The following is a 23,516-nucleotide window of genomic DNA, read 5'->3' as shown; positions in this document are numbered from 1 at the left end:
ATACTGGCCATAGTCACCGTTATTCCCTAACTGGAAGTGAGAAATTCATTTTCTGCTTTTAATATAAGATTTCACTTTCTTGGCATGCTGCTTCTGCACTTAGCACCTGCCTACGTACTTAACAACCTCCTATTTCTTCTGTGAGCTTCTCACTTTTCAAGGCCTTTTTTGATATTTAAGATTATTTTCAACTTCTGCACTTTCCACTTTACCATGATTTTCCTGTCACGCTCATTGTCATTTTATGTTAATTCCACAACATTTGCCTAAGTGACAAAATCTCTTTTACAGGGCATCGATTTGTAATAACAGCAACTGGACAATAACACGAGCTGTACTCATGACAGCAGACACATTTGGAAGAAAGAAGCCTTTACTTGGCTGTTACGTACAGATGCTGAACACGTGTATCCCTTCATATCTGGGCAAATGGTTTGCTCTTTAGAGTATTTTTTATTTTTTTTTCTCCTTGATAAGAATTCCTTTTATGCTTATCTCCTCTTACCTCAGTGTTTTTTCTCTCTACCTTTCTTCTTGTTCCTTTGATTTTTTTTTCTTTGTTTGTGATAAGCTTTAGATTTATTCTATGGAGAATTCTCCTATTTTTATGTATAATTTCCTGTCATTTATCTTAGCTGTATCTTTAGATTTCATTATTACAGTGTGGTAATACTTCAATCCTCATGTAAAAGCTCTTATACAGAATCGTTTTCTTACATATTCATATGGGCTTTAGCATGAGCAGTTTTAAGTAAACATGCTAAATCCATTCTGTAATAAGAGACAAGTTACCCTGTCAGCTGTCTTGAGGATTAGGGTAAAAAAAAAGAAAAAAACAAAACAGGCAAGTATTTCAGGATTCTTAGATAACCATCTCGGGCAGCAAAATTAAACAAAGAAACAAAAAGAACTGCTGTAATCACCCTGTTTTTACTCTGTCTCATCTTCAGTTTTATCTGCTCCGTTCCTAGGACATAGCAGCAAAGCAAGCTGCAAAGCAGAAGGCACAGAGCCTTCATTTTGTGACAGCCTGAGCGTTAGCTTGGCAGCAGGGCAAAGGCAGCTCAGGTGCCACTAGCATATTACATGTGAGTTCTTTTCATCTCTTCCTCCTCAATCTGCAGCTGATTCCTAAGCTCACTGGACAAATTACAGAAGAACAGCTAACAGCCACACTGTTTTAACTTATCAATAATGAAAAGTAAGCTAGAGCTGTCAGGAAATGCATTTGACATCTCAGCTCCAAAGAACAGGAACTCTGGGCTCCCTGTATAGATACAAGGGGAAATATAATCATTACTAAACCTAATTTATTTTATAAGCAGATTTGGCAGTGTGATTCCTTCTCAAGAATTTTCTGGCACTTTCCCATTATGAGATTCTGCTTTTAGGTGTCTGTATCCAACAAACATGATTTGTTCAGGCTGAAATAACCCAATGTGGGTATTTGCCTCTACTAACACAATCTTTTATCTTTCAGGTTGGGCTCATGTATTTTTTTAAATATATACATCCTACCTTTAAAATCATTATAAATAAAACCATATCCACATTAGGCAGGCATTGGCTCACACAGCAAAAACAGTATATGGTAAGTGAGGAATTTCAGCATGGAGCCACAGTAGCTTTGTGCTATCTAAAAACAGATGGCCAGGTGAAGCAGGCAAAGAGCAGGATGGGATCACTGAGGGAGGAATCATTAACGAAATCGAAGGTGGATGGGCTACAGCTTGTGGAAAGGGAAGACAGGCATTAGTTAGATATTTTCTATTTTTATTTTTAGAAGAGAGTATTGTTAGGGCTCAAAGTACTGAAGAATTGTCTTTAGAGGCCAGCCTTCACAGCAGCCTGGGGAGAAAAAGAAATTAAAATAACAGATGTACCTTGTTTTCTCAAAACAGAAGAAGCTAAGGGATTGAAATGTGATATTCTTCATTTACAGGAAAGTAAACTAAGAGATTTCTTATTACTTCTACAAAAATCCATTGAGTTCTATAGGGACAGCATCAAGAACTCTGAATCTCTCCACTGGTATCAGAATATGAATATTTTACACAAACAAAATAAAAATATAGGCCAAAAATCTATGAGTATTATGAGTTTTATTTACTGTAAACTGTTGACTCGTTTGTGTACTCCGTGGAAAGAGCCTGATAATTTGACTTTTAACAGTTTTTTAAAGGATTGGAGAACAGAGGGTTCTCTTTGGGCAATAGTATGTGTGTAATTTTATTTGTGGATTTTGCATTAGAAAATCCTTCAAGATCCTGAGCAGTGCTTCAGATGATCTACAGGACAAGAGCCTGAAATTAGCGAGCACAATGGAATCAATATCGAGCACTATTTTCTTTCTGAAAGAAATTCAGTCTGACAGAAAAGAGTAAAAGCAGCGTAAGGAAACCAAGACTCTGGCTAAAAAGCTGGGCGCAGAAATTCCCTGTAAAGCAGTACAAATTAGTTGATGTCACCAGAGCAAGGAAACCATAGTGACAGAATAAAATGTTATCCAGGTTCCAGAATACTTTATTATCACCACCTTAGGTCACTAAGCTTCACAAGCTATATCCATCAAGTTTGATAGCAGTATATATACTCACAGCTGAAGCTAGAAGGTGCAGTGCTTTAATGTACTAACGATTTACATTAAGACACCTGGGTTCAAAGTCAGTTTATGACAGGAACAGAATGGGTTTGTTGGTCTCAGCCTGCTCTCTAGTGGACAACTGTACATTAACCCAGTCCTGAGAAGAATCCCAGGAATTAGATTTGTTGGCCAAGACATAAGGTGAAATTCAGATTCTCTAAACAATATTGTTCAGAATAAAAATAAACCATATTCTAATGTTTTCTGTGCTATTCTGAAACACTTTAAGAGGAGACGTTTCCAGAAGCATCTCTTACATAAAGTATTTGGTATTCTTGTCATCGGAACTTGAAAGGATACAACAGAAGGGGAAGCAGTGCAATGGAAGGCAGCAAAGGCAAATAGGTGTTTCCATGCTAGGGGAGAATGAAGACACAATGACATGCTCCCACAAAAAACGTATATAATATATGTCACCGGGTAAAATTCTTGCCTTTATGTACTTTTTTTTTTTCTTTGTAAAACAAGACAGGGGAGAAATTGACAGATAATAACAATATAAGAAATTTTTGACTTGATATATAATTAACCTGTAAACTTGCTTCTGAAAGATGTGTTATAGAGACAAGAGACTAAAAAAAGACAGTGCTTTTATATGAATTAAAAAAAAAGCAAGAGTTTAATAGTATTAAAATCTGCTAGATAGTATTAAAATGTATGAGGGCTATAAACTCTCATGATTCAACATATAAAGCACACTTAAAATGCCTAGAGCATGGGAAGAACTACACCCGCAGATGTTTTATTTCCTTAATGTATCCCATACGGCGGTTACGTTCACTTCAGCGGGCAGGCAGTACAATGCCGGAGCCTTAGGTTTGTATAGTCTGTGGCATTTCCTACGCTTCCAGGATAAATTCCTCAGTGACTCATTTGCAGAAATCAGCTGCGAAAAATTGTCAGGAACTCTGACCCCATTTCCCTTAACATTGCTTAACCTTTTATTAGTTGAGAGAATAATACCCACTGATATCTCAGCACTTACTGTTACAATCTCACGCCAATTTCAGATGCAAAGTAAACACTGTCTTAAGATTCTCTTTTAAACGTGTTTTGTTTTAAAATAAAGAATGATATCACTAACTTATAATTGATCCATTACATATTACTTATACTATATATTATATAGTAACATGTATATATAATATATACTTGTATACTAACAGCCAGGGATTTTTACAAAGTCTTGTGCTTTGTCCTGGTCTAAGCTGACCATCGCATCATTTCTCACCATGCTGTCTACCTCACTTCACAGGAATGTCTGAACACTCCCACGTCTTTCAAACTTACATTTCCAATTCAAGATTAATTTAGAAGTCCGTTCTTATCCACGCGCGGTTCACCTCACAGAGCGGCTGCTGTTTGCAGTGTTCACACGGCTACATCTCTGGGTTTCACGCAGCTTAATTAAAAAAGACAAAAGGCTGTTCCTTGAATTAATCATGTCATTCTGTATCCAAATTCAGATAATCTTTTTCCTTCTTTCTTTTTAACAAGAAAACAGTTTTACAAAGAACTGCAACTCCAGATATTCTTTTAAGGGCAATTTATCAACATTCCTTAACATTAATTTCCATTGTTTTCTCAGTTGCTAATTATACTATTAGTTATCAAAGCTCTTCTTCCTATGGTGCTTTCATTATTATCATTTCTGAATATTTTTATTTCTGATCTTGTGATATTTGATATTCTACTAAGAGGTTGAGCCAGCAAACGCTAGTGTGGAAGTGTGAACTGTAGCTGTAATTTATAGAAAAACGTCCTTTCTACACTTTGTAGCTAAAAAGTGAATTTTAACTACTTCTAAAACACAAACTAAGTGAATCTGAAAGTCCCTTAAATCACGAGGCAAATGAAGAAATAACCCACAGGGAAAGGGAGCCGACTCATAATTTCTGCATATGTGAGGATGACAGTATGTTTCCATGAGTAAATCCTTACAGCGAAGTTCTGTATTTATGTAATAACTTGACAATTTCCTTGAATGTAAAAAAATAATAATAATAATTAGAAATGTTAAATAGGACCTAAATTTGTCAAGTATTATTCAGAGGAATGAGATGGCCAAGACTCATATCACTTCAAAAGAATTTGAATTATGCATTTAAATTCAGACTTATAGCATGAACCAAGATAATTACCAGAAAAACAGCAGCTTTTGCAGTCAGTAACAGACAGTATATGGAGTTGGTCTATTTTTTTGAGCTGGCAAATGAAAGATGATGGCTGCCGAAATGAGCTGCAGATTATGTGAGAACTGCTATGGTCCATAAGAGCTAATGCTTTTCTTTCCAAAGTCTGAAGCCATAAGGAATATTAATACAGCTATTTATATTTAGCTAGTCGTAGTGTATCAGGTAGCTAGTAAAGTAGGTTTCCTCATGGAAGCAGTCTTCTGTTTCCACTTGGCATCCAACACAGCTTTCTAAAAATGTTTTTCCACTCTATTCTCCTGATAATTCAACAGCAGTAGGGCCAAGGAAACCCTGTCAGTAATACCGACTGCTTGCACAGAAATTCTGTTCTACTCATGACCACCTGCTGGCAAACAATAATGCACAGAACAAAAATAAGTAAGATGTGCTACAGCTCAAAATGGATGTGCTGGAAATGGGATATAGCAAATGCACTGATAAAGGAGTAAGGCACCGTAATTGTGGTGCCTCACCGCTAGAGAGCAAATAAATAAAAACCCAATATTTAAGCTATGCGAGGACTTAATCCTGATGTATTATCTTATAAAAGAGCTTCAAAACTTTCATTTTCTGCAGAGAGGAGATCCATGCATATTAGAGGATGTACTGTACCACTGTACCCATGACTACATATATATATTCCAGGGATATAAACCACTGAATGACAGCTCAGGATCAGCCAAAGCTGATCAAAGCCTCAAGAATCTTATCTCCCTAACTTCTGTGAGAGCACACTGTGACAAGTTTATCTCTTTGATCCCAAATTTAGAATATGTCAGAATGGCTTAATCCTACATGTTTATTTTCACATTTGACTATTTTTTCTTTTTTTTAATTAAAGTGGTAGGTAGGACTCAAACTTGCAATTTCCTCATCAGCTGGGATCATTTGGAAAGTGCCCTGGCATAGAATAAAAAGTTCTAACTTCTGGATTTCAGCTTTTTATCAACTCTTCTTTGGAAGATTTCTGAATGGGGTTGCAGAGATACATGAGTAGTAAAGGTCCTTAGAAGTCTAAAGAACCAGCACAGAAAGACTATGAGAAGAATCATAGTCCATTCTTTCTTTTTTACGCTTCATAATTTTTCATTGCCATTGAGTAATATTTCAACTTCCTTAGCTATGATGCAGCTATGTTCCATTGTACTGAAAGGTACAGTACACCTGAGGGGAGCAGGCTAGCACCCTGCACAATGGGTTTTCCCAATAGCCCGATGGAAGGCTGAGTTACCTGAGGCATGCATGGTCCCATGGATGACAGGAGAGCTCTTCTGCACAGTCCCATTAGCGTTTACTGGAATTGTCAAAATTTACTACTGCAAAGAGGCACAGTGCCAAGCTATTCCCTTTGCTTCTGCTGAGCCTAAGTGGAACAGTTGGGTCAGCAAACAGGTACTGTGAACACTTCTCCCTACTACCTTAGCAGGGAAGCCAGAGGCATGTGCATCTACCTACGTCCTTACTGTAAAAAGGGTCACCCTGCTGTCAGTCTAGAGATAATGCCAGATAAGCCTAGCTACTCCCCACTGCCACGGTCCCAAAATGGCAGTAAGTGTGCCACAGAAATGCAGACAGGACAACTGCTCCACAAAATTTCTATTGGTATGAGACAGAAGTATAAGGCAGCAGGATTAATCATAAATAAGCATAAGGGGACAAAGCAAAGGCAGCTGGGAGCCCAGAAAGTCATAGAAAAGCATGTACACGTCTCCCCAGTTTCATTCCTTTTTTCCCTACGTACACAGCTCTGAGGAAGGGAACCTCACCAGCAAATTCCTCTAGCAACATCTAGACATGGGCAGGAAGCAGGGAGGAGCTTACTCTTGAGCACATCCTCCCTACCGTTTTATTTTAATTCAATAGAGAGTAACAAAGTAAGAGAGAGGTAAAGGTAAGGACAGCTCGGTCTCAACTCTGTACAGACACCAGGGAACCTATGTAAGGATCTGTATTAGAAATGCATGCTTTCTCTTGAGAAGGACTTCAGAAAGGAAACTCTTGTAACTAATCACCAGGGTAAGCGAGGCTGTTAGAAGCAAAAAATGCAGCTTTGAAAATGCTGAAGTCATTTCCAAGGGACAGAACAAGAAAGAGTTACAAACTCTGTCAGGTTAAATGTGAAAACATAACAAGGCAGACCAAAAAGCATCTGAAGAATAACTAACAAAAGAATCAAAACTAACAATCCTTTTCACACAGAATACATCACAACCAGGAAACTTGCCAAAATCTGTAGGACTGGCTTGTTTTCAGGGCATAAAAGAGCACCCAGAGAGGGTGAGTTGAGGAGATGCTAAGTGAACTCTCTGCAGTGGTGTTCATTGTGGAAGGAGCTGGGAAGATTCTGAAACCAGAACCCTTCTTGGCAGGGGATCCATCAGAAGATCAGTCTGAAATTGGAATTACTGCAGAAGAGATTATGGAATAAATAGATAAAGTGAAAATCACCAGGATCATATCGCATTCAGCCCAGATTTCTAAAGGAACTCAAGGACGAAAGAGCTGAATTACTCATAGCAGGGGGTAACCTATTGCTTTAAATTGCCTGCCTTCTGGAACAAAGCAGATGTGACATCAATTCTTTAAAAAGGTTCCTGAGAAAATCTGGGGAACGGTAGCAGTGTAAGTCTGACAGGTGTATTGGGCAAATAACTAGAAACAATGAGAAGTAACAGAGTTAGGGGACACCTGGATAGATCTGATTTATCTGGGGAAGGTTTGAATTCTCCTAAGGAAAGCATCACCTTACAATTCTGATAAAAGGACTTCAGTGCATTCAGGTGTAACCCAGTAAATATGATTTTGCCACTAGCAGCAAAAGGACAGAGACCACACAGTGACCTGACACTGCAGAGTCCCAGGATTTGCCTGTGCTGGTCCTGACTTGAGCTGATCTGGATTTTTTTTTCAGTATATGTCTACTGTCTAGTGCCAAGTGGCTGTTGGCTAACTGGATTGCACTCAGCTGTGGGTATTTCATACTGCACAAGCTTAGCAACCCTACTCTAAAAATAGCCCTTTACTTTAAAAGGGTCTGAAGGAAGTTGTAGGGCAAATTTCAGATTTCAATAATGAGAAGATTGTAGACTGTAGTGAGAAAACCCAAGCAGATCCCTGAACAGAGGGGAAAGAAACACCAGCTGTGAACATGAAACTCCTGCCAGAGGAGACACAGAAGGCCAGTGACTCCTAACTGCCCCGCTTCTGATGCAGTCTTTTTAAGGAAGATGGTAGTTGTTGACCTTAGGACCCCATGGGACATGCAGAAAGTGAGCACAGCTCCAGAGAAACTAAGCAGACACAAACTAGTTTATATACAATGATTTCCATTGTACTGTTAAAGTCTTCTTCCTGTGTTAATGGAATGATTTGTAACAATAGATTGGTAAAACATTTAATGGGACTAACTGTTCATTTTACCTCCCCCTTTAAGGTGCTATCCCTCATGCCCATAACAGGACTTAATGCAATACAAATCCAGCCTGATGCTAATGGCTAGTCCTAAAGGCTGGGGTTAAGGTTTGCTAAACCAGAATGCTTACAGAGGGTGATGAGACCAATGGTAGAAGAGAGACTCTGAGAAAGTACAGGGGAGGTAGATAGGGGTTTCTCCAAGAGAACACTGCTTGATGGGCCTTAAGCATGCTATGAGGCTTCAGCCTAAGCTTAGTGTTAGCCCTCGACAAAGTTCAGAAAAGGTGGTTGAAAAGAGCGTCCTTCCTTGATGCAACGTAGAAGAAAATGTTTAGAAAGCAGAAAAGGACTTACTACAGGTAAATTTCATGATGATATTTGCTTTTTTCTTTTTGATTCGTTTGAACTTGAGCTGTGGCTAGGCTACGATTAAGGTTTGTTTAAATAAAATGCTGACAGGGTAGTGGGACTATGGGAGTGGACGGCAGGCTTTAAGAAGCTCCACAGGGACAATATTAGGCTAGGGGATTCTGAACCTAACTAAACAGGGAGGGCATCAAATGGAAACTACTTGTATAAATAAATAGTCAGTTAAAGGACAAAGAAAAGAGAGCATTGGGGCAAATGGTCAGTTGTCTGTCTGAGACTTGTTCTTCAGCATATTCATAAATTACTTGGAAATAGGAGTCAATAATGAGATTGCTGTGTGCTGGTTATAACATAGAATTAATGATGGTTAGAGGGTCAGAGCTTTATCGTGAAGAATGGGTTAAGTCCCAGAGACTTGTGAAGCCCATAGAACAAAGAATGTCTCATCTTTGAAGGGTATGAAAGAGTATGCCAAGAAAGATGTCCACTGGTCCAAGATTACGCAGAGAGAAATGTCAGCTCTGTCCCTTCACTATTTGGCTCCATGGTTGCAACTCCTCCTACTGTGATACAATAATTGTAATTGTTATCCTGAGGCCAGAAAACCCCACAAAGCAATGGTAGGATATGCCAGCCAATGTGGTAAAAGCTTTAAGTCACATAAATGGCTAGAGAACCTGTCCTCTAACCTACAGGCCTAACAACCCATTTGTGAAGTTGATCACAGTGGTCAACTTTATGGGACTATACTTTGCAAACAGAAGACAATTAAATCCCCTCTGTAAGGTGACTCACAAGAACAGGCCTTGCTCTGTCTTCATGCAGTCAAAAAGGAAGATGCTCCCATTTTTCTGTTTTGTCATTGTTGTTATTTAAATTCTGTATCAACTAATGAAGCAAAAAAAAAAAAAAGAGGTATAAGGAAAAAGTGTTGCTATGAAAAGTCTAGATTGCCCTTAACATGCTCACAGGTCTTTCAGTGAAATCAAAAGAGCAGCACATGGCAAATGTCTCCAACCAGACTTCTTTTCGCCATGAATCCCTGCTGAATTCACTGGGCTTTTAATGGAAAAGAGTTTTAAAGGAATTCTACATGTATAACAGCCTAATAAGTTGGAACAGTAATTCTTTCTCCATCAAATTTAATGGGCACTTTATGAATTTAATGTGTGTGTGACATTTTTGCAGACTTGTATTTCCTTTGTTGTCTTCACACTGCTACAGTCGCACTCCAGGGTACTTACTGAAACTATAACTGATGTGAAAACTTCATTGGCAGATTTCTGTGTATAAAATATATGTTTCTGGCGTTTTAAAAGTATGTCCTGATGGACTCTGCTTTGTTCTCTGTTAGGATGTAGTGACGTAGTTCCAATCCGTTTTGTGAAATCTTTTTTTTTTTTTTTGCATTGGGTACCATGCCAAGTATATTGCTTTATGTTATGTCTCTCGGAAAATATTAAATAATGCTTATTCAATTATGGCAGGTATCTAAAAATACAAGGCAAATATTTCTATATTGGTAAGATGCCCGGACTCTCCATGTAAATAGAGGCTTTAATGCTTCAGTGTAAATATACCAAAACCTCGTTAGTGGAAGGAGTCTCTGCCCACAGCAGGGGTGCTGGAACTAGATGAGATTTAAGGTCCCTTCCAACCCAAACCATTCTATGTTTCCATGAAAATGAAAATAATGCACAAACAACCTACATAATATCTTTGAGAAAATTATGATAAAAACAAGCCAGAGTAAAGAAGTAAATATTATTCCCTTGTGTTCCCAGGAAGTGTTCAATACAGTACCAAATACATTATTAATGAATAGGGTAAGGAGGTAAGGAAATAATACTCAACTGGATAACAAACTGGCTTACTTTCAAAGTCAAGGAATGGTTATAAATGTAAAAGGAAGATGACAAATGCAGCACCACAGAGCTTAGTGTTAGATGCTCATCTTTGTCATAATAATGAATGGGAGAACTGACAGAGCTTCAAGGTGTGCAATTTGATGTGTCAAGAATGCAAGAACCAGCTGGTCATGAACAGAAAGGGAGAAAACATTGTTCAAATTGAACAGGAAAAAATGGATACATACATGACTTAGAAATTATAAATGAAAAATGAATAGAAGTACAAAGAAGGAGGTTAAAAAAATAGCAGAGGTTATGCCCAGAATTATGAACTGTATTGAACACATCAAAGATCTGGCAATGTTAGATATAAAATTGAAAACATCAGGTAATCAGATAAGTTATACATTAAATTATGCTCAAATTGTTTGGTAAGAATACAGAATGCTGCATAAATACCATTAACCGTTCAATACCTGTCAGCAGTTAGAAAGGACAACAATTCTGTGCAGAAAATGAAGAAGGCTAAATCCAGGCTCATAGTACAAATGAGCATGACAAGAATCGAAAACCAGAATATTAATTTGAATCTGTCCCAGCAAGACAAAGATTAACAGCTCAAGTTTACTTGTTAGCTGTCTTTGTGCAATGAAGTGATAACTAAGCCAGCAGACGTATTAGTGACTGACAGAATAGCAAAACAAAATTTTCTCTTATCTTCCTGTTGTTCTCAGTAAATTAGGAGGTATACGAGTAAAGGACAGTACTTGTTGGAAGACTGCTGTGATACTTCTGGGAACAAAGAGGGATTTAGTGCACCATATTTTTAAAGCGTGTGTCTTAGAGCACTGAGTGTTTTTCTTCACTGCTATGCTCTCTAACTAATGCAGTATATGCTGAATTTATCCCTGCTCTACTTATCCCTGTATTTGGCCTTTTAGGTTCGAGTTTTGTCAGAGTGTGCGAATTCAAAACCAAAGATTGGAAGCAGTTCTTTGGCTACCAAATCCTTGATTTACATAGTCACCTGCCTTTTCAGTTTCCAAATGCAACCTCTAGTGGAACCAGCTGGACAATACGAAGACAACAAATGCAAGCTGCACTTCACCACATCCGGCCATACTCATTGGTATCAAAATGGCTTATTCTTTTGACAACAGCAACTCACAAGCAAGCATTAGCTGAAGCTGATGCAAATAAGTAAGCTATACTACTTAAAGAGCTCATAGAGGCAGTAAGTCTACTCTGGCTGAAAATACAAAATCACAAGTGGCTAATTCAGTCTATAATCAAGAGACTGTGGATTCTCACTAACGTTCTTGCATCTCTGTGTCAGAGACACATGCTTGCTCTCAGGCAGTTGTCTTTGTGAGTCGCAGAAGATGATACCTTCTTTTTCACCAATGTTATAGAAAAGCAGTGTGTGAAACCTGCAGCTGTCCAGAAGCTCTAACCTGTTATCTTTTGAGAATCAGAATCGGTTCTGGACATAGAAAACTCACTCTCCACTCTTCATAATGCTTTTTTTTTAGTCTTGAGATCTCAGAATTTTGTAGCCTCGAGTCAAGCTAAATGAAAAGCTAGAAGATGAGGAAAATGAAGTTACGTTTGAACTAAGATGCTTCTTTGTTATATTCTATCAGGATAAGATATCCCTGTATAACAATCAAAATCCTGGAAGGTCTGAGTGTAGGGGAAGAAGAACATACAGAATCAATTCTTACAGAAAGAAAAGACTATCACACAGAGTCACTGCCTTCCATTTCATGTGCAAGACCTGCTAAACCATAGAACAGACATCTCTCAACAAAGCAAGACCAGAAGATGACTGCATATTTCCACAGTATTCTTAAGGCCTAGCACACAGGCTAGATGACCATGTTAAATGACGATAGACACCACAGTTACCTCATTTTTGGAAGAAATTAAAATATTGTTATATTAGGTGCAGCACAAAGAATAGACTAAAATAGAACAGGTCATCTTTTTCACAGTGAGTTATAACCTTCACTACCCAGATCAACATGGTTACCTTCCCACTGATGTCAGATGCTTATGGTAAAACAGGACCAAAAGCAGTGATTCTTGGAGATCCTTTCTCACAGGCTTTTGTGCTGTTGATCAGGGTACTGAGAACAAAAGGAACTTTCTCCCCATCCTATCTGAGTCCTTCTCACAGCAAGGGCTGAACTAATCTCTGCTGGCCTGCTCTGAGTTGCTTTTTTGTAGATTCTGTGTGTTATAAAATCTTTCTGAGCAGCAGTCAGTATGGAGAGCCATCATGGTTTTCTTCTATCCTTCCTTGAATCAGCCTATGGCCACTCTTGCTTAATTCTGAACATATCTCAGATATTTTCATCATCTCACTGGGTGACTGTAATATAAAGGCCCTGTCAAGCACTCTGATGAATCTTACATCTATACTTCATATCTAATATTTTCATTTAAAAAATTTCCTCAAAGACATTCAGATATTCACCTTTGGTTGATTTCCAGATTTTGTATCCACATATTAAGATGCAAATTACTCTCCCTCTCCCTCCTCAGAGCAATCTCCTAATGCTTCTTTTCATAATATTGTCAGTTTTTAACTTCTGAATGCTCAGTTTTGCAATACTAATGACCTTTTTTTGGTAGAATATGCAAAATAGAAGTAATCTGCTGCTAGCACCACTGGCATCAGTGGTATTATTCCTGCTCTTTGTGAGTACAACGATGAATAGAAATGGGCCCAATCCACACAAGAATAGTTTCTTGGGATCCTCTTCTGGACAATCTTCCATTTAATTGTTTCTCTTACAATGCTTTCAAGACATCCAGAATGTTCTTTATATGTCTTTCCTCTATGTCGGAAGAAATATAATAATGTTTTTAATAGATATGTAATGAATGAAGCTATGAAAATGAAATGAGGACAGAAGCAGAAAAGGAAGCAGTCTTACTTCTGTACAAAAAAAGACGTATTGCAAGTTTGCTTGCTTTATGTTACTACATGGAAAAGAATTAGTATATCAAACGTTCTCATTTGATATATTTTCTAGCTTCTGGTAGCTCATTTATAGCTAGATGGTCATCAGCTCCGACCTATATAGTGACCTTTACATAGTATTTTATATCCTCTGCTTTTATGAACAATCTGTTTCAACCTCTAAAATCATAATTGACAAAAATGATGTTTCATGCGCGATGTTTGTAATAAAAATAATCTAGCTTCAGGCATCAACTGACAACATTATTTTCTGAGCACATGGGAATCATAAATCTTGTGAGACAATCAACTGCTAAATCAATTAAAAAATAGAGACACTCCAGTTAGCTTTAACTGTTCATTATCATAAGAAATTTGAATACTTGGTGTAGCTGCCTAAGGCAGCAGCTAACCAAATCTGCAATGAAGTTCCAACAGTTTAAAAGTTGGAAGAAGTTGTACAAAAGTGAAGCTAAAATATCTGAGTACATCTTATCCAGAAAGATGTTTATTAGAGGACAGGATGCCATCTTGATGTGGCTACACCCAACCACTGTTAGCCTGCTCAGTTGATTCCACTGAAATGTCAGACACTGAAATACAGCAGTAGGTCCTATTCATAGCACATAAGAGTAATAGTTTTCCATAGAGCTGCCTCACTTTATCCTTGCAGCCCTGCAGCTTCCCTTAGGAAACAAACAAACAAACCAAACACAAATGCATAGGAAGAATCAGCCGACGCATATAGGCCATTACCAAATCCCTATGAAATCCACAGGCAGTACCTCAGTCTGTCCTACAAAAAATTCTAGTTACTAGCATTAGTGAAGGAATTTTTCCATGTATTATTGCAAACACAATATTCCCTTTAGATTATCACTGACAGAATTTTAGAATATTTACACTATTTATCACTTCCTGCACCTGCTCATCTAAATGAGAGCTGTCATCAATAAATCATCAATACGTCACTTTTTCTTTCATTCTGCAGGATGTAAGTTATGTAGCTTTACATTGTTCCTATACATGTGTGTAATGCCAAGCCTTTCCAAACTCATCAGAAATAAACTTACTTCTCATCAATAAATGCTCACCTATCATGGGAGTTGTAACTACTTTTATATACTGAGTAATGAATTTAAATAGCATAGGATAAAATGGCAGCAGTTGTTTATGCATTCCAGTTCTGCAACTTTAAAGCTTCAGAGCAAAGATGAACAGAACTGTATGCACTGCTTTGGCAATATTTTAATTTGATTCTGATTTGTGTGCTTTTAACTCCCTTGGTCTTTCATGAGAGTCAAGAATGCTCAACACCTCAGATTCCATTTTAGAGTAGACAAAGAATGGAATGGGATGGGATGGAATGGGATAGAATGGAATGGGGTGGGATGGAATGGAATAGGACAGAACAGATGTAAGTTAAATCTCTCAATTTCTGCAGCAGTTTTAAAAGGACAGAACCGTAGAATACATTACTACCAGAAAATATTTTCCCCTTCCTGATTTTTAAAATTTTTAGTGATTAATAATTAATGGTAAAACTTCATAAAAAAGAGGCCCTCTTTTTTTTTTTCTTTTTTAATAAAATACTTCCTTTCAGAAAGAGGAGATAGCTAATGAGGCAACAGTAAATACTGAAGGTACAGCCAGCATGCTTCCTGAAATGGAAGCCACATTGGGTTTGAAGTAGTCCTTAGAATGGCTTGTTTGAGTAGTGCACACACAGACTTGGATGGAATTTCAGTTTAATTAGGAAATTAATTACCTTTATTTCAAACCATAGGGGAAAAAAAAAACCAGCATTTAAAACTTCTTGCCATTACCCACAAACTTGTTTTAAAGGTGTCTTTTGATAAGAGAAAAACACACCATTAATCTGAATGACAATTCTCAAAATGAATTCACTTAAAAAGTCCAGGAGTTCTTATGGGAAAGTTTAAAGCTATTATATTTCAAATTAAATTTGAAGATATTGCATATTGAGATGCTTTTTTTTTCCTCTCATCACTTTTAATTACTTGTAAATTTGCATTAAAATAGGATCTTTATTTCTTGAAAGATCATCTGCTCCTGCTGCTTTTTCTTCCTTGAAGATGTCACTTGCAAAGGGTTAGATCTTCAGGTAAGGTAGAAGCAAAAGCAGATGGGCTTAGAAGAAAGTAAATTTTTATGCACATATTATTTGTAATATTAAAATAAAAGATAAGAAGATAAGAATTGAAAATATATGCTCTGAAACCAACATGCCCATATTTATCCAAGAGATATAGCCACCTCTCCAAACAAAAGTTGTTTAAACTTTAAAACTGGATATGAAAATACAATATAAAACTCTAAAAATTCACTAGATCGCCGTGTACTCAGAAAAGCCCCCTAGTTTGATAGTCATAGAAAATTATTTAATGCACCACAAGGAAACGCATGGACCATGAAGTCTAGTTCATTTAAGCCCCCGAAATAAGACTTATCCTTTACTAAAGGAAAAGTTTCTAATTCTAACACAGGGCTGATTCCTATCTAAGCAGAGGCAACTGTTTTGCAAAAAATCAACCAGTCAAATGCAAAAATGGTTCTGCTTTTAAAAGAGGTATGTATTCAGTCTTACTGAAGGGAAACTGGTCCTTAGATAGCTGAACTAGTCTTTAGATAGCTCTGCATGGTCCCATAATGAATGTTTAGGTTAAGTTTGAGATTCATTGTAACTGTGTGCAGCCTCTCAGGGTACCATCCTGAAGTTCCTCACACTCTGGGCACCAAACTGGTGATGACACAGATCAGCTGTATTCCACTGGGTATTCCAAAAGCATATGCAAAAATATTGCCAGCATAAGGAAAGTTTTTGGAATACAAAATGGCACTAATGGCATCAGCGGTCAGATTCCTGAGCCACGTAGGGTGAACCAGAGGCAATGCTGCCTCTCTGCTGAAAGGGGGCACCACCTGAATCTGGAAAGAAGGGAAGGGTGAGTTTAGAACGGGACTGCTACTAATTAAAATCTGACCCTGACAAAACTCGAGAAGATATATTTGACCTCATTTATTTCGGTACAGAAAATGCCATAGAGGCAGAGGCAAGGCCCAGCAAGTACTTCACCTGGAGACAGGAAAAACTGACAGTACGTTCAGATTCAAATCTCCGATCCAAATGAATTGCTACTAATGAAAACAAAGCACAGAGTCCCTTTTACATTGTTTTTATCCTATTTAAAAGACAAACATTTGCACACTGCAAGCCTCAAATGGATAAAAGCTACCATGAGAACTTATAAGCCATCTGCTAGCTTACTAATGAAGCCAGTAACTATTATTGTTTACAGTTGAACACCGGGGGTCATGCGTATTTGCTGTAATGAAAGAATCAATGCATCACTGCAGATGCTAAAAGAGAACTTTTTTCTCTCTTTTTTTTTTTCCAGACGGCTAATTATAAATACAATAAAATAACAAATTAAAAAAGAATCTGTTCATATCCACAGAGAAATCGTGCTTGGCACACCACATGCAAAATGCAGCACTCTTCTGTTTTCCAGTAGTCTCTACTTGATAGACACGGCTTACAGAGGCAGAATTACAAAAGTTACTCTTCAACTCTTAACAGATAGCTGACCACCAAGGAATGCTTTGTCCCTAATTCTCTAATCTACACAAACCTCCTGCATTATTTAATTGTTTGGTTTATCTGAATGCAATGATGAAATGTGCATTAGCAAGCAGCCAGATATTTCTTATTATTTCACTCTATTTCACTTGTCTGAAGAAGACACTGTGACACATGAAAACTTGGCTCAATTGAGCTACTGAAAATGTCCTGAAGTTTCTTGGAGATTTGAAATGTTAGCTGATACACAGCTCTGATTTCTGGTTTACTGCTTCATCACTCAAAAATGTACACAATAACACTAATTCCCAACATCTAGCAAAAATAAACAATGATAAATATTTGGACATTTGCACCTCATGAAATTCTTAAATTCATTGAAAACAAGCTGTTCATTCTGAAACCTCCTTCATGGCATTCACATGTTTTAAGAATGCATTTTATCTAAAAAAAAAATCTCAAAGCCTGTAAGGTAAAGAGAACTTACTTGTTTTCCTGAGTTGAAACACCACAAATGACATTTCAAAGACCTCTGGTGCTCTGGTGCATAGTGAAGCCTTCTTGCACCTCGTACTCTTCTCATTCCACCTATAGCACATGCAGAAGAAGTATTTATCTACTGTGTGACCAAAATGTGGCATAATATCCCAGACAGATTGGAAGGGGTAGGCAGGAAAGCTGTATTACTGTAGGTACCAAATCAATCAATGAGTTAGGAAAGAAAAGGGACAGCCTATATTCCTGTTTTACTGTGATGCATACTTACAACAAGCTGCACCTAAACTGGAGACAGAAACAAAGGAAGCTGTCCACAGAATACTGACAGTGTTTTCATAGAGTGGCAGTGTGAATGCCTGGTGGATAAGAGTGAGCAGAGTTCATTAATGAGAGCCTGCTGGAAGCTGCCAGCCCCACTGCAACCCTTTGCTATGACCCTCACCTTGTTTGTGAACCACAGGCACGTGGCCAGCGTCCAAGACAAGCTTGCCTTGTGGATCACCACATTAAGCATACCCCACACATGTTCCTTGGGTAGGTTTGTGCCTGGGACACCGAGTTGTAGGAAGGTGGGAACCACTGCTTAGCATCCATGCCTTCCTTGCTTTAGATGACCTAGCTGCACTTCTCCATAGAAAACTACTGAAAGAGCCAAGCGGTCAAGAGCATGGCCAAGGATGAGAGGATGAATGTGCTCCAGTTCCTACTCTGACAACGTGTTTCTGTCTTTGTGGACTTAATTTATATGTTTTAATTCTCTGTTTTGTAAAATGCCTGAGATAATACTTTCTTCCCTAAACCACATACAAACACATATGAATATGCTTGCTTCCCCAAATTACAGGGGAGTTGCAAGAATTAATTAGTTAATGTTTGCAAAGTGCTTTGAAGGCAGAAAGCACTCTATAAATGCTAATTATTAAATCAAAGGTTTATCTGACTTTATTACTAAACCACTCATAAAATAAGTTACATAGCATGTGCGGGCTGGAAAAGGCACTTTCACTGTCTAAAAGATATAAAGGTTTTAATTAGCAAATGTTTGGAAAGCGCTTTGCTGATGAAAAAAATGCTAAATGTTAATAAAGGTTTTCCCTAATGAAAACAGCTACAAAATATGAACTCATGGATGCTGCTGTAACTTCCACATATATCATCTAAAGTTTCATCCCGTGAGAACAATATTTTTATTTGAGGTGCAATTTTTGTAATATTGATGAAAAAATTGTGGTTATTGTGTCAAATAAATGTCCAGATGCAGCAAGAGATTAAAGGTATCATTCTTAGCAAAGAATAGCAAAACCTAATGTATTGTCAAATTATACATATATACACATACTATTATTTTTACTATTTAGCTTAAAATTACATTTTGCCCAGCTTCTAAGCTTCTGCTACTTTACAAAGTTCAGCTCCTCCAAACATTCTGCATGCATATGTGACCTGTTATCCACGTGCTATCTGAAAATCTAAGCGTGCAAACACATTTTAATATGTCACGGGCAGGCAGTTAGATTGACTGAATCCTGATATGCATGATCCCCGTTGTAATGTCTGCCTGTGTCTGTAGAAAACATGAAACCTTGAGCAATGAGAAAAGCCCTATTAAACCACTTTGCTGAAAGGGCAGGGGCGCGCCAGCATCCTTCCTGCTTAGCACGGTGCTGACGGCAGGAGGATGAGAGTGCAATCAGCCAGGCTCACTCAGTGAAGTACTCCAGCCTGGCTGCCAAGGCAGATGAAATACCGAGTGCTGCCCCTACTGCTTCCAGCAGGAAAGAAAACTCCAGGTGCTGCTTCTCCAGAAACCTGCTGCTTTCCGATGTCACAGATTGGTGGCTCTAAAAGGTCCCTCTAAAATCCTGGAGCCATAAAACTCAATTTCATGGGGCAGAAAAATGTCCAGAAGATGATTTGTTATAGAAAGGGGTTGTGCCCTTTCCTGTACTCCCTTCCAAGCAGCCTGGATGAGTCAGAGCAGCAGTAGAAGTGATAGCCCTTTATCAGTGCATCTATTTATCAGGCTGTCCTGAAGGAATGAGAAGCGAGATTTTTGGAAAGGTGTGAGGGTTCAGGGCTGGGGAAAGGAAGGGCCACCAGGGAATAGATGGGAAATGAAGAGTGCTCAAGAGATTTGGTAAAATATCAAATAAGTCTTCAGCAGAAGAAATATAAGATTACTGATTTTCCCCGAGCCCAGCTTTTGTGGTAGGCTTTCTTGGGTTGCAAAACTGCCTTATAGAAATACAATCAGTTTAGTTTTACAAAACAGTTCGAGACTAACTAATAAAAAGGTAGTTCAAATTATTTTGCAGTTAGTCTAAAACTGTGCCCAGTGAAAAGCATCAATATCACAACCGCATGTAACAATCAGTGTAGATTAGATCCCAGTGCTAATCAGGAGAAGAAAGGTTTGCACTGACAGCATTTGGCGTGGAGGAGTCATGCTAAGGATTTCAAATAATTGGAATAAAAAAGGACTTCCCCTGGTGCTGCAAAAGCATCAACTGTCAGGTAATGTTGGAGACGAAACTGAAAGTTCTGACAAGACTCATTACGGGTTGTCCTTCATCCATCACTGCTTAGCTAAGTTCAAGGTCTTTGGGTTGGCTCGAGTTTTTTTGGTTGAGTTTACTATTATTATTATTATTATTATTATTGCTATTTCTTAGTTTTTGGCAGGTTCTTCAGGTCATTTTTTGACTGTTTCCAAAAATATGACAGGACAAGACACCGTAATTATTCTGTCACAATGATTTGGTATATTTGAACATAAGAATCTTTTGTAAATAAAGTGAAGGGATAAGAAAGAATTTTAGCTCTGCAGTCCAGTTTAAGGCCTTTGATTTTACTTTGATTTAGAAATGTCATGGTTCACTGAAAGCTTACCAGAGTGAGTTTAATGGATTAGAATATGTTATTAAAATGAGATTGCTAGAGAACTGTATTCCACAGATGTGGAATATTGAGAAGGGAGATTAAACAAGCTGGCTCAGAAGAGGCCTCTGCTGCATTAAAAGGTAGTGTACCTTACGTTTTCTTTCGTGGGTTAAAGGATGAAGGACATGAGTAGCTGTAGAGGTTCACTACAGCTGGCAGTGTTCTGAAGCCATCAGCTTTTCTCTGTACCTTTCTTCATTTACAGTGAGACATAGAAACAGATTTCTTAGAGATATATTAGAAAAGTGTTAATGTGGTGTTACAGACACATGAAATCTGCATGTGCCCTTCTGAGAATCTCTTATATTCATAACTCCCTACCTCTCCTGCATATATATTTTCCTCCTCACCAAAACAAAACAAAAAGCTTGCATTAGTTTGTTCAAGGCCTATGAAAACAACCTAGAACTTCAGAAATATACGTTTTTATCAGTCCTATCTTTGCTTTCTCTTAACAGTATCTCAAGGCTGTAATTAGCAGTTATGTATAACCTGAAAACTGCTCTTCCCCTGTAACTAGTTAGAAGGAACACTGATTTCAGGCCTTAGTTCCACATGATGTCCACCAATACCTACTTAAGCAGCTTAGTGCTGCTCCTGAACATTGCAGTTAGCCTTCCTGGGACCTGAAGTGTCGTGGCATATGGTAAAGAGATCTACTGGAAAGAAGAACCAGTGCTGGTGGTAAGTCCCAATGGAGGGAAGCTAGTTGGATGCACAGGATGACCTGAGGCATGGGTTGGGCATGAGGATGGCAAAGAGGATGACAGCTTCTCTGGTTCTGCTGGGGTGGCAATCAGGCATTTGTGCTGTTTCTAGTCCATGGGAGGATGTACAGCATACTCATTTCCACCTGGAGGTTTTCCCAAGATAACTCAGGGGTAAAACTCAGTATTCCTGGTTTGACTTTGACAGGGTTCTCTCTCAAGAGCAAGATGGCTTCAGTGATAACTCCAGCCAATCCCACCGAATCCTGGGGTAAGTATACAAGGTGAAACTAGATGGAAACTGTGCAACAGCCAGCCCTTGCTTCATTGCATTTAGAAGGTATTATCCACTTTATTTGCTCAGGTTGAAAGGCCTTGCTGTGCAATCTGAGAAATAAACTCTTTTGTTATTGGTGGTGGGGTTTTTTTAGAATTCCTGGATTGGGAAGCAGGCTGCTGCATAACGTAGTTCTATTGTATGTACCATCCTTCTGTCGCATATTTTATTTTTTGAAATAAGGAGATGAGTGGTAAGTAATCAGTGAGTTTCTGAGCTGCTGCTTGAAAAGCTCCCTTTTTCCTTTTTATAAAAGAACACTTTTGTTTCTATTGCTGAAGGTGGCATATTGAGTTGGAGAAACAAGTATGAATATTTCCATTTTGAAAAACCAACAAAGTTTGCTGTGAACGACGATACCGCTGGAGCCTGCTGAGATCTCCATTCTGAGGAGATCTGCCTTTTGTTCTCATTGCCTAGCTAGGCTAGGAGGAAATCAGAATGGATCCTAAACATCTAGCTGTTTATTTGCTGGGACATCACTGCTCTAGAGTTCTAGAAGGCTGTCTGCAGCACGGTAATTTCTTTGTTTTGAATAATGTGGCACTCCTTTGTGTTCTTGGAAGTGGAGAAATGGGCAAGCAGGAAATGTGCTGAATCCTAGAGGAATAATCTCACACTCCAGACCAGCAGGCTGGAAAACTGATCTGCAGAAAAGGATCTGGATGTCCTGGAGGAGGTGTGTCCCTCTGCCACAGACTGCCCACAGTAGTGTTGGGATCTTCAGTTTATCAAAGCCACACAGACATCCTGAGCAACTGGCTCAGGGTGTCCCTGCTTCAGCAGGGGGGTGGGACCATATGACCTCCTTAAGCCTCTTCCTACCTCATTCATTCAATGATTCTGTGATTCCTCAGGAGTAAGCATCAACCATATATCCTTCAGATTTGCATTTATACCTTTACAGAACAGCTGACTATCAGCAACAACTCTTACATTTCTGTCTGAAGATTACATTTTAATACTTAAATTTTGCAGACTTTGCCTAGCTTTTAATTATTTTCTTTGAATTCCTCTCGAGTACAATCTTCTTATATTCTTGGAGGTTATTTTTTTATTAGTGCATTCTGGTTGTGAAAATACAAGTATAGCTAACCACAATGTATGCTTTTCTTACACTGTTTCACCAAGAAATTCAAAGAAGAGCTGGAAGAATAGTGTCACATCTTATATGCAGACGTAGGTACTTCAACGTATGTTTCACCATGTAGACTTTGTAACTTTTATACATCATATTTTACTTGGGAATGGTAAATAAATATTTATATTATATATATATACTATAATAGAAGGATTTTTTGGTATGAATTATAGTCTCTTCTTTGTGATAAGAAAGTGTGGCCCAGATGGTCATGAAATCACATATTGAAATAGTAAAAATGAACTGGTGCAATTCGACAGATTCAGCTCGGGAGCTGAAAGCATCCTATGTTCTGATCTCTGTCCTATTTCATTTAGGTATTTTTTACTCCATTAAGCCACTTAACACATCTCTTTTCATACGTCTACCACAAAATGAACATAATAATAGTATGCTGTGATCTTTTCATCTTTTCATTGAGATTCTGGGTTTTGAATAACCATGTAGCACATTTTTAGCCTCTGTCAGTAATAAGATAGAACTGGGGTTTGTTTGTTTGCCAGGATAGAAGTCAAACTGCTTTGCACTCAAATGAGGAAATTGAGCTTTTTTTGATTAAGGGGAAATAAGAGAAGGGAAGCAGGTAGAAAATGTGCATTTTTTTTTTTCATATTTCAGTTTGGAAGGTTTCTACTTGTTTTGTGTTTCAAACAGTATTTTTCATTTGATAGAAAAAAAGTTCCTTAAGTTTCTTCATCAGACAGAAGATCTTTTCTGATCATGCATGCAGGCTCTTGGAGACCTGCTGTGCTGACCAGGTGCGCCTCTGTGGTTCTCCAAAGCCATTAGACAGAAGTGAATACACAGTGCAATTCCACAGTTATGATGGCGTGCAGGAAAGTCAAATTTGTG

The 23,516-nt window shown here is 38.2% G+C and overlaps 1 protein-coding gene across 1 annotated transcript in view; it reads right to left on the bottom strand.

Moving 5' to 3' along the window:
- Positions 1–17,624, bottom strand: part of DCTD (dCMP deaminase) — a 41,001-nt gene extending 23,377 nt beyond the window's left edge. The window contains exon 1 of the mRNA XM_065736562.1: positions 17,533–17,624. Coding sequence (XP_065592634.1) covers positions 17,533–17,624 — 92 coding nt within the window. The remainder of the gene's footprint in view (positions 1–17,532) is intronic.
- Positions 17,625–23,516: the final 5,892 nt, after the last annotated feature.

The sequence above is a fragment of the Cyrtonyx montezumae genome, unplaced genomic scaffold (genome assembly GCF_038088225.1).
Source record: "Cyrtonyx montezumae isolate F1298 unplaced genomic scaffold, pur_monq_1.0 scaffold_2, whole genome shotgun sequence".
NCBI lineage: Eukaryota > Metazoa > Chordata > Aves > Galliformes > Odontophoridae > Cyrtonyx > Cyrtonyx montezumae.
The sequence above is the reverse complement of the archived record's forward strand: the minus strand, read 5'-3'. Positions and strand labels throughout refer to the sequence as shown.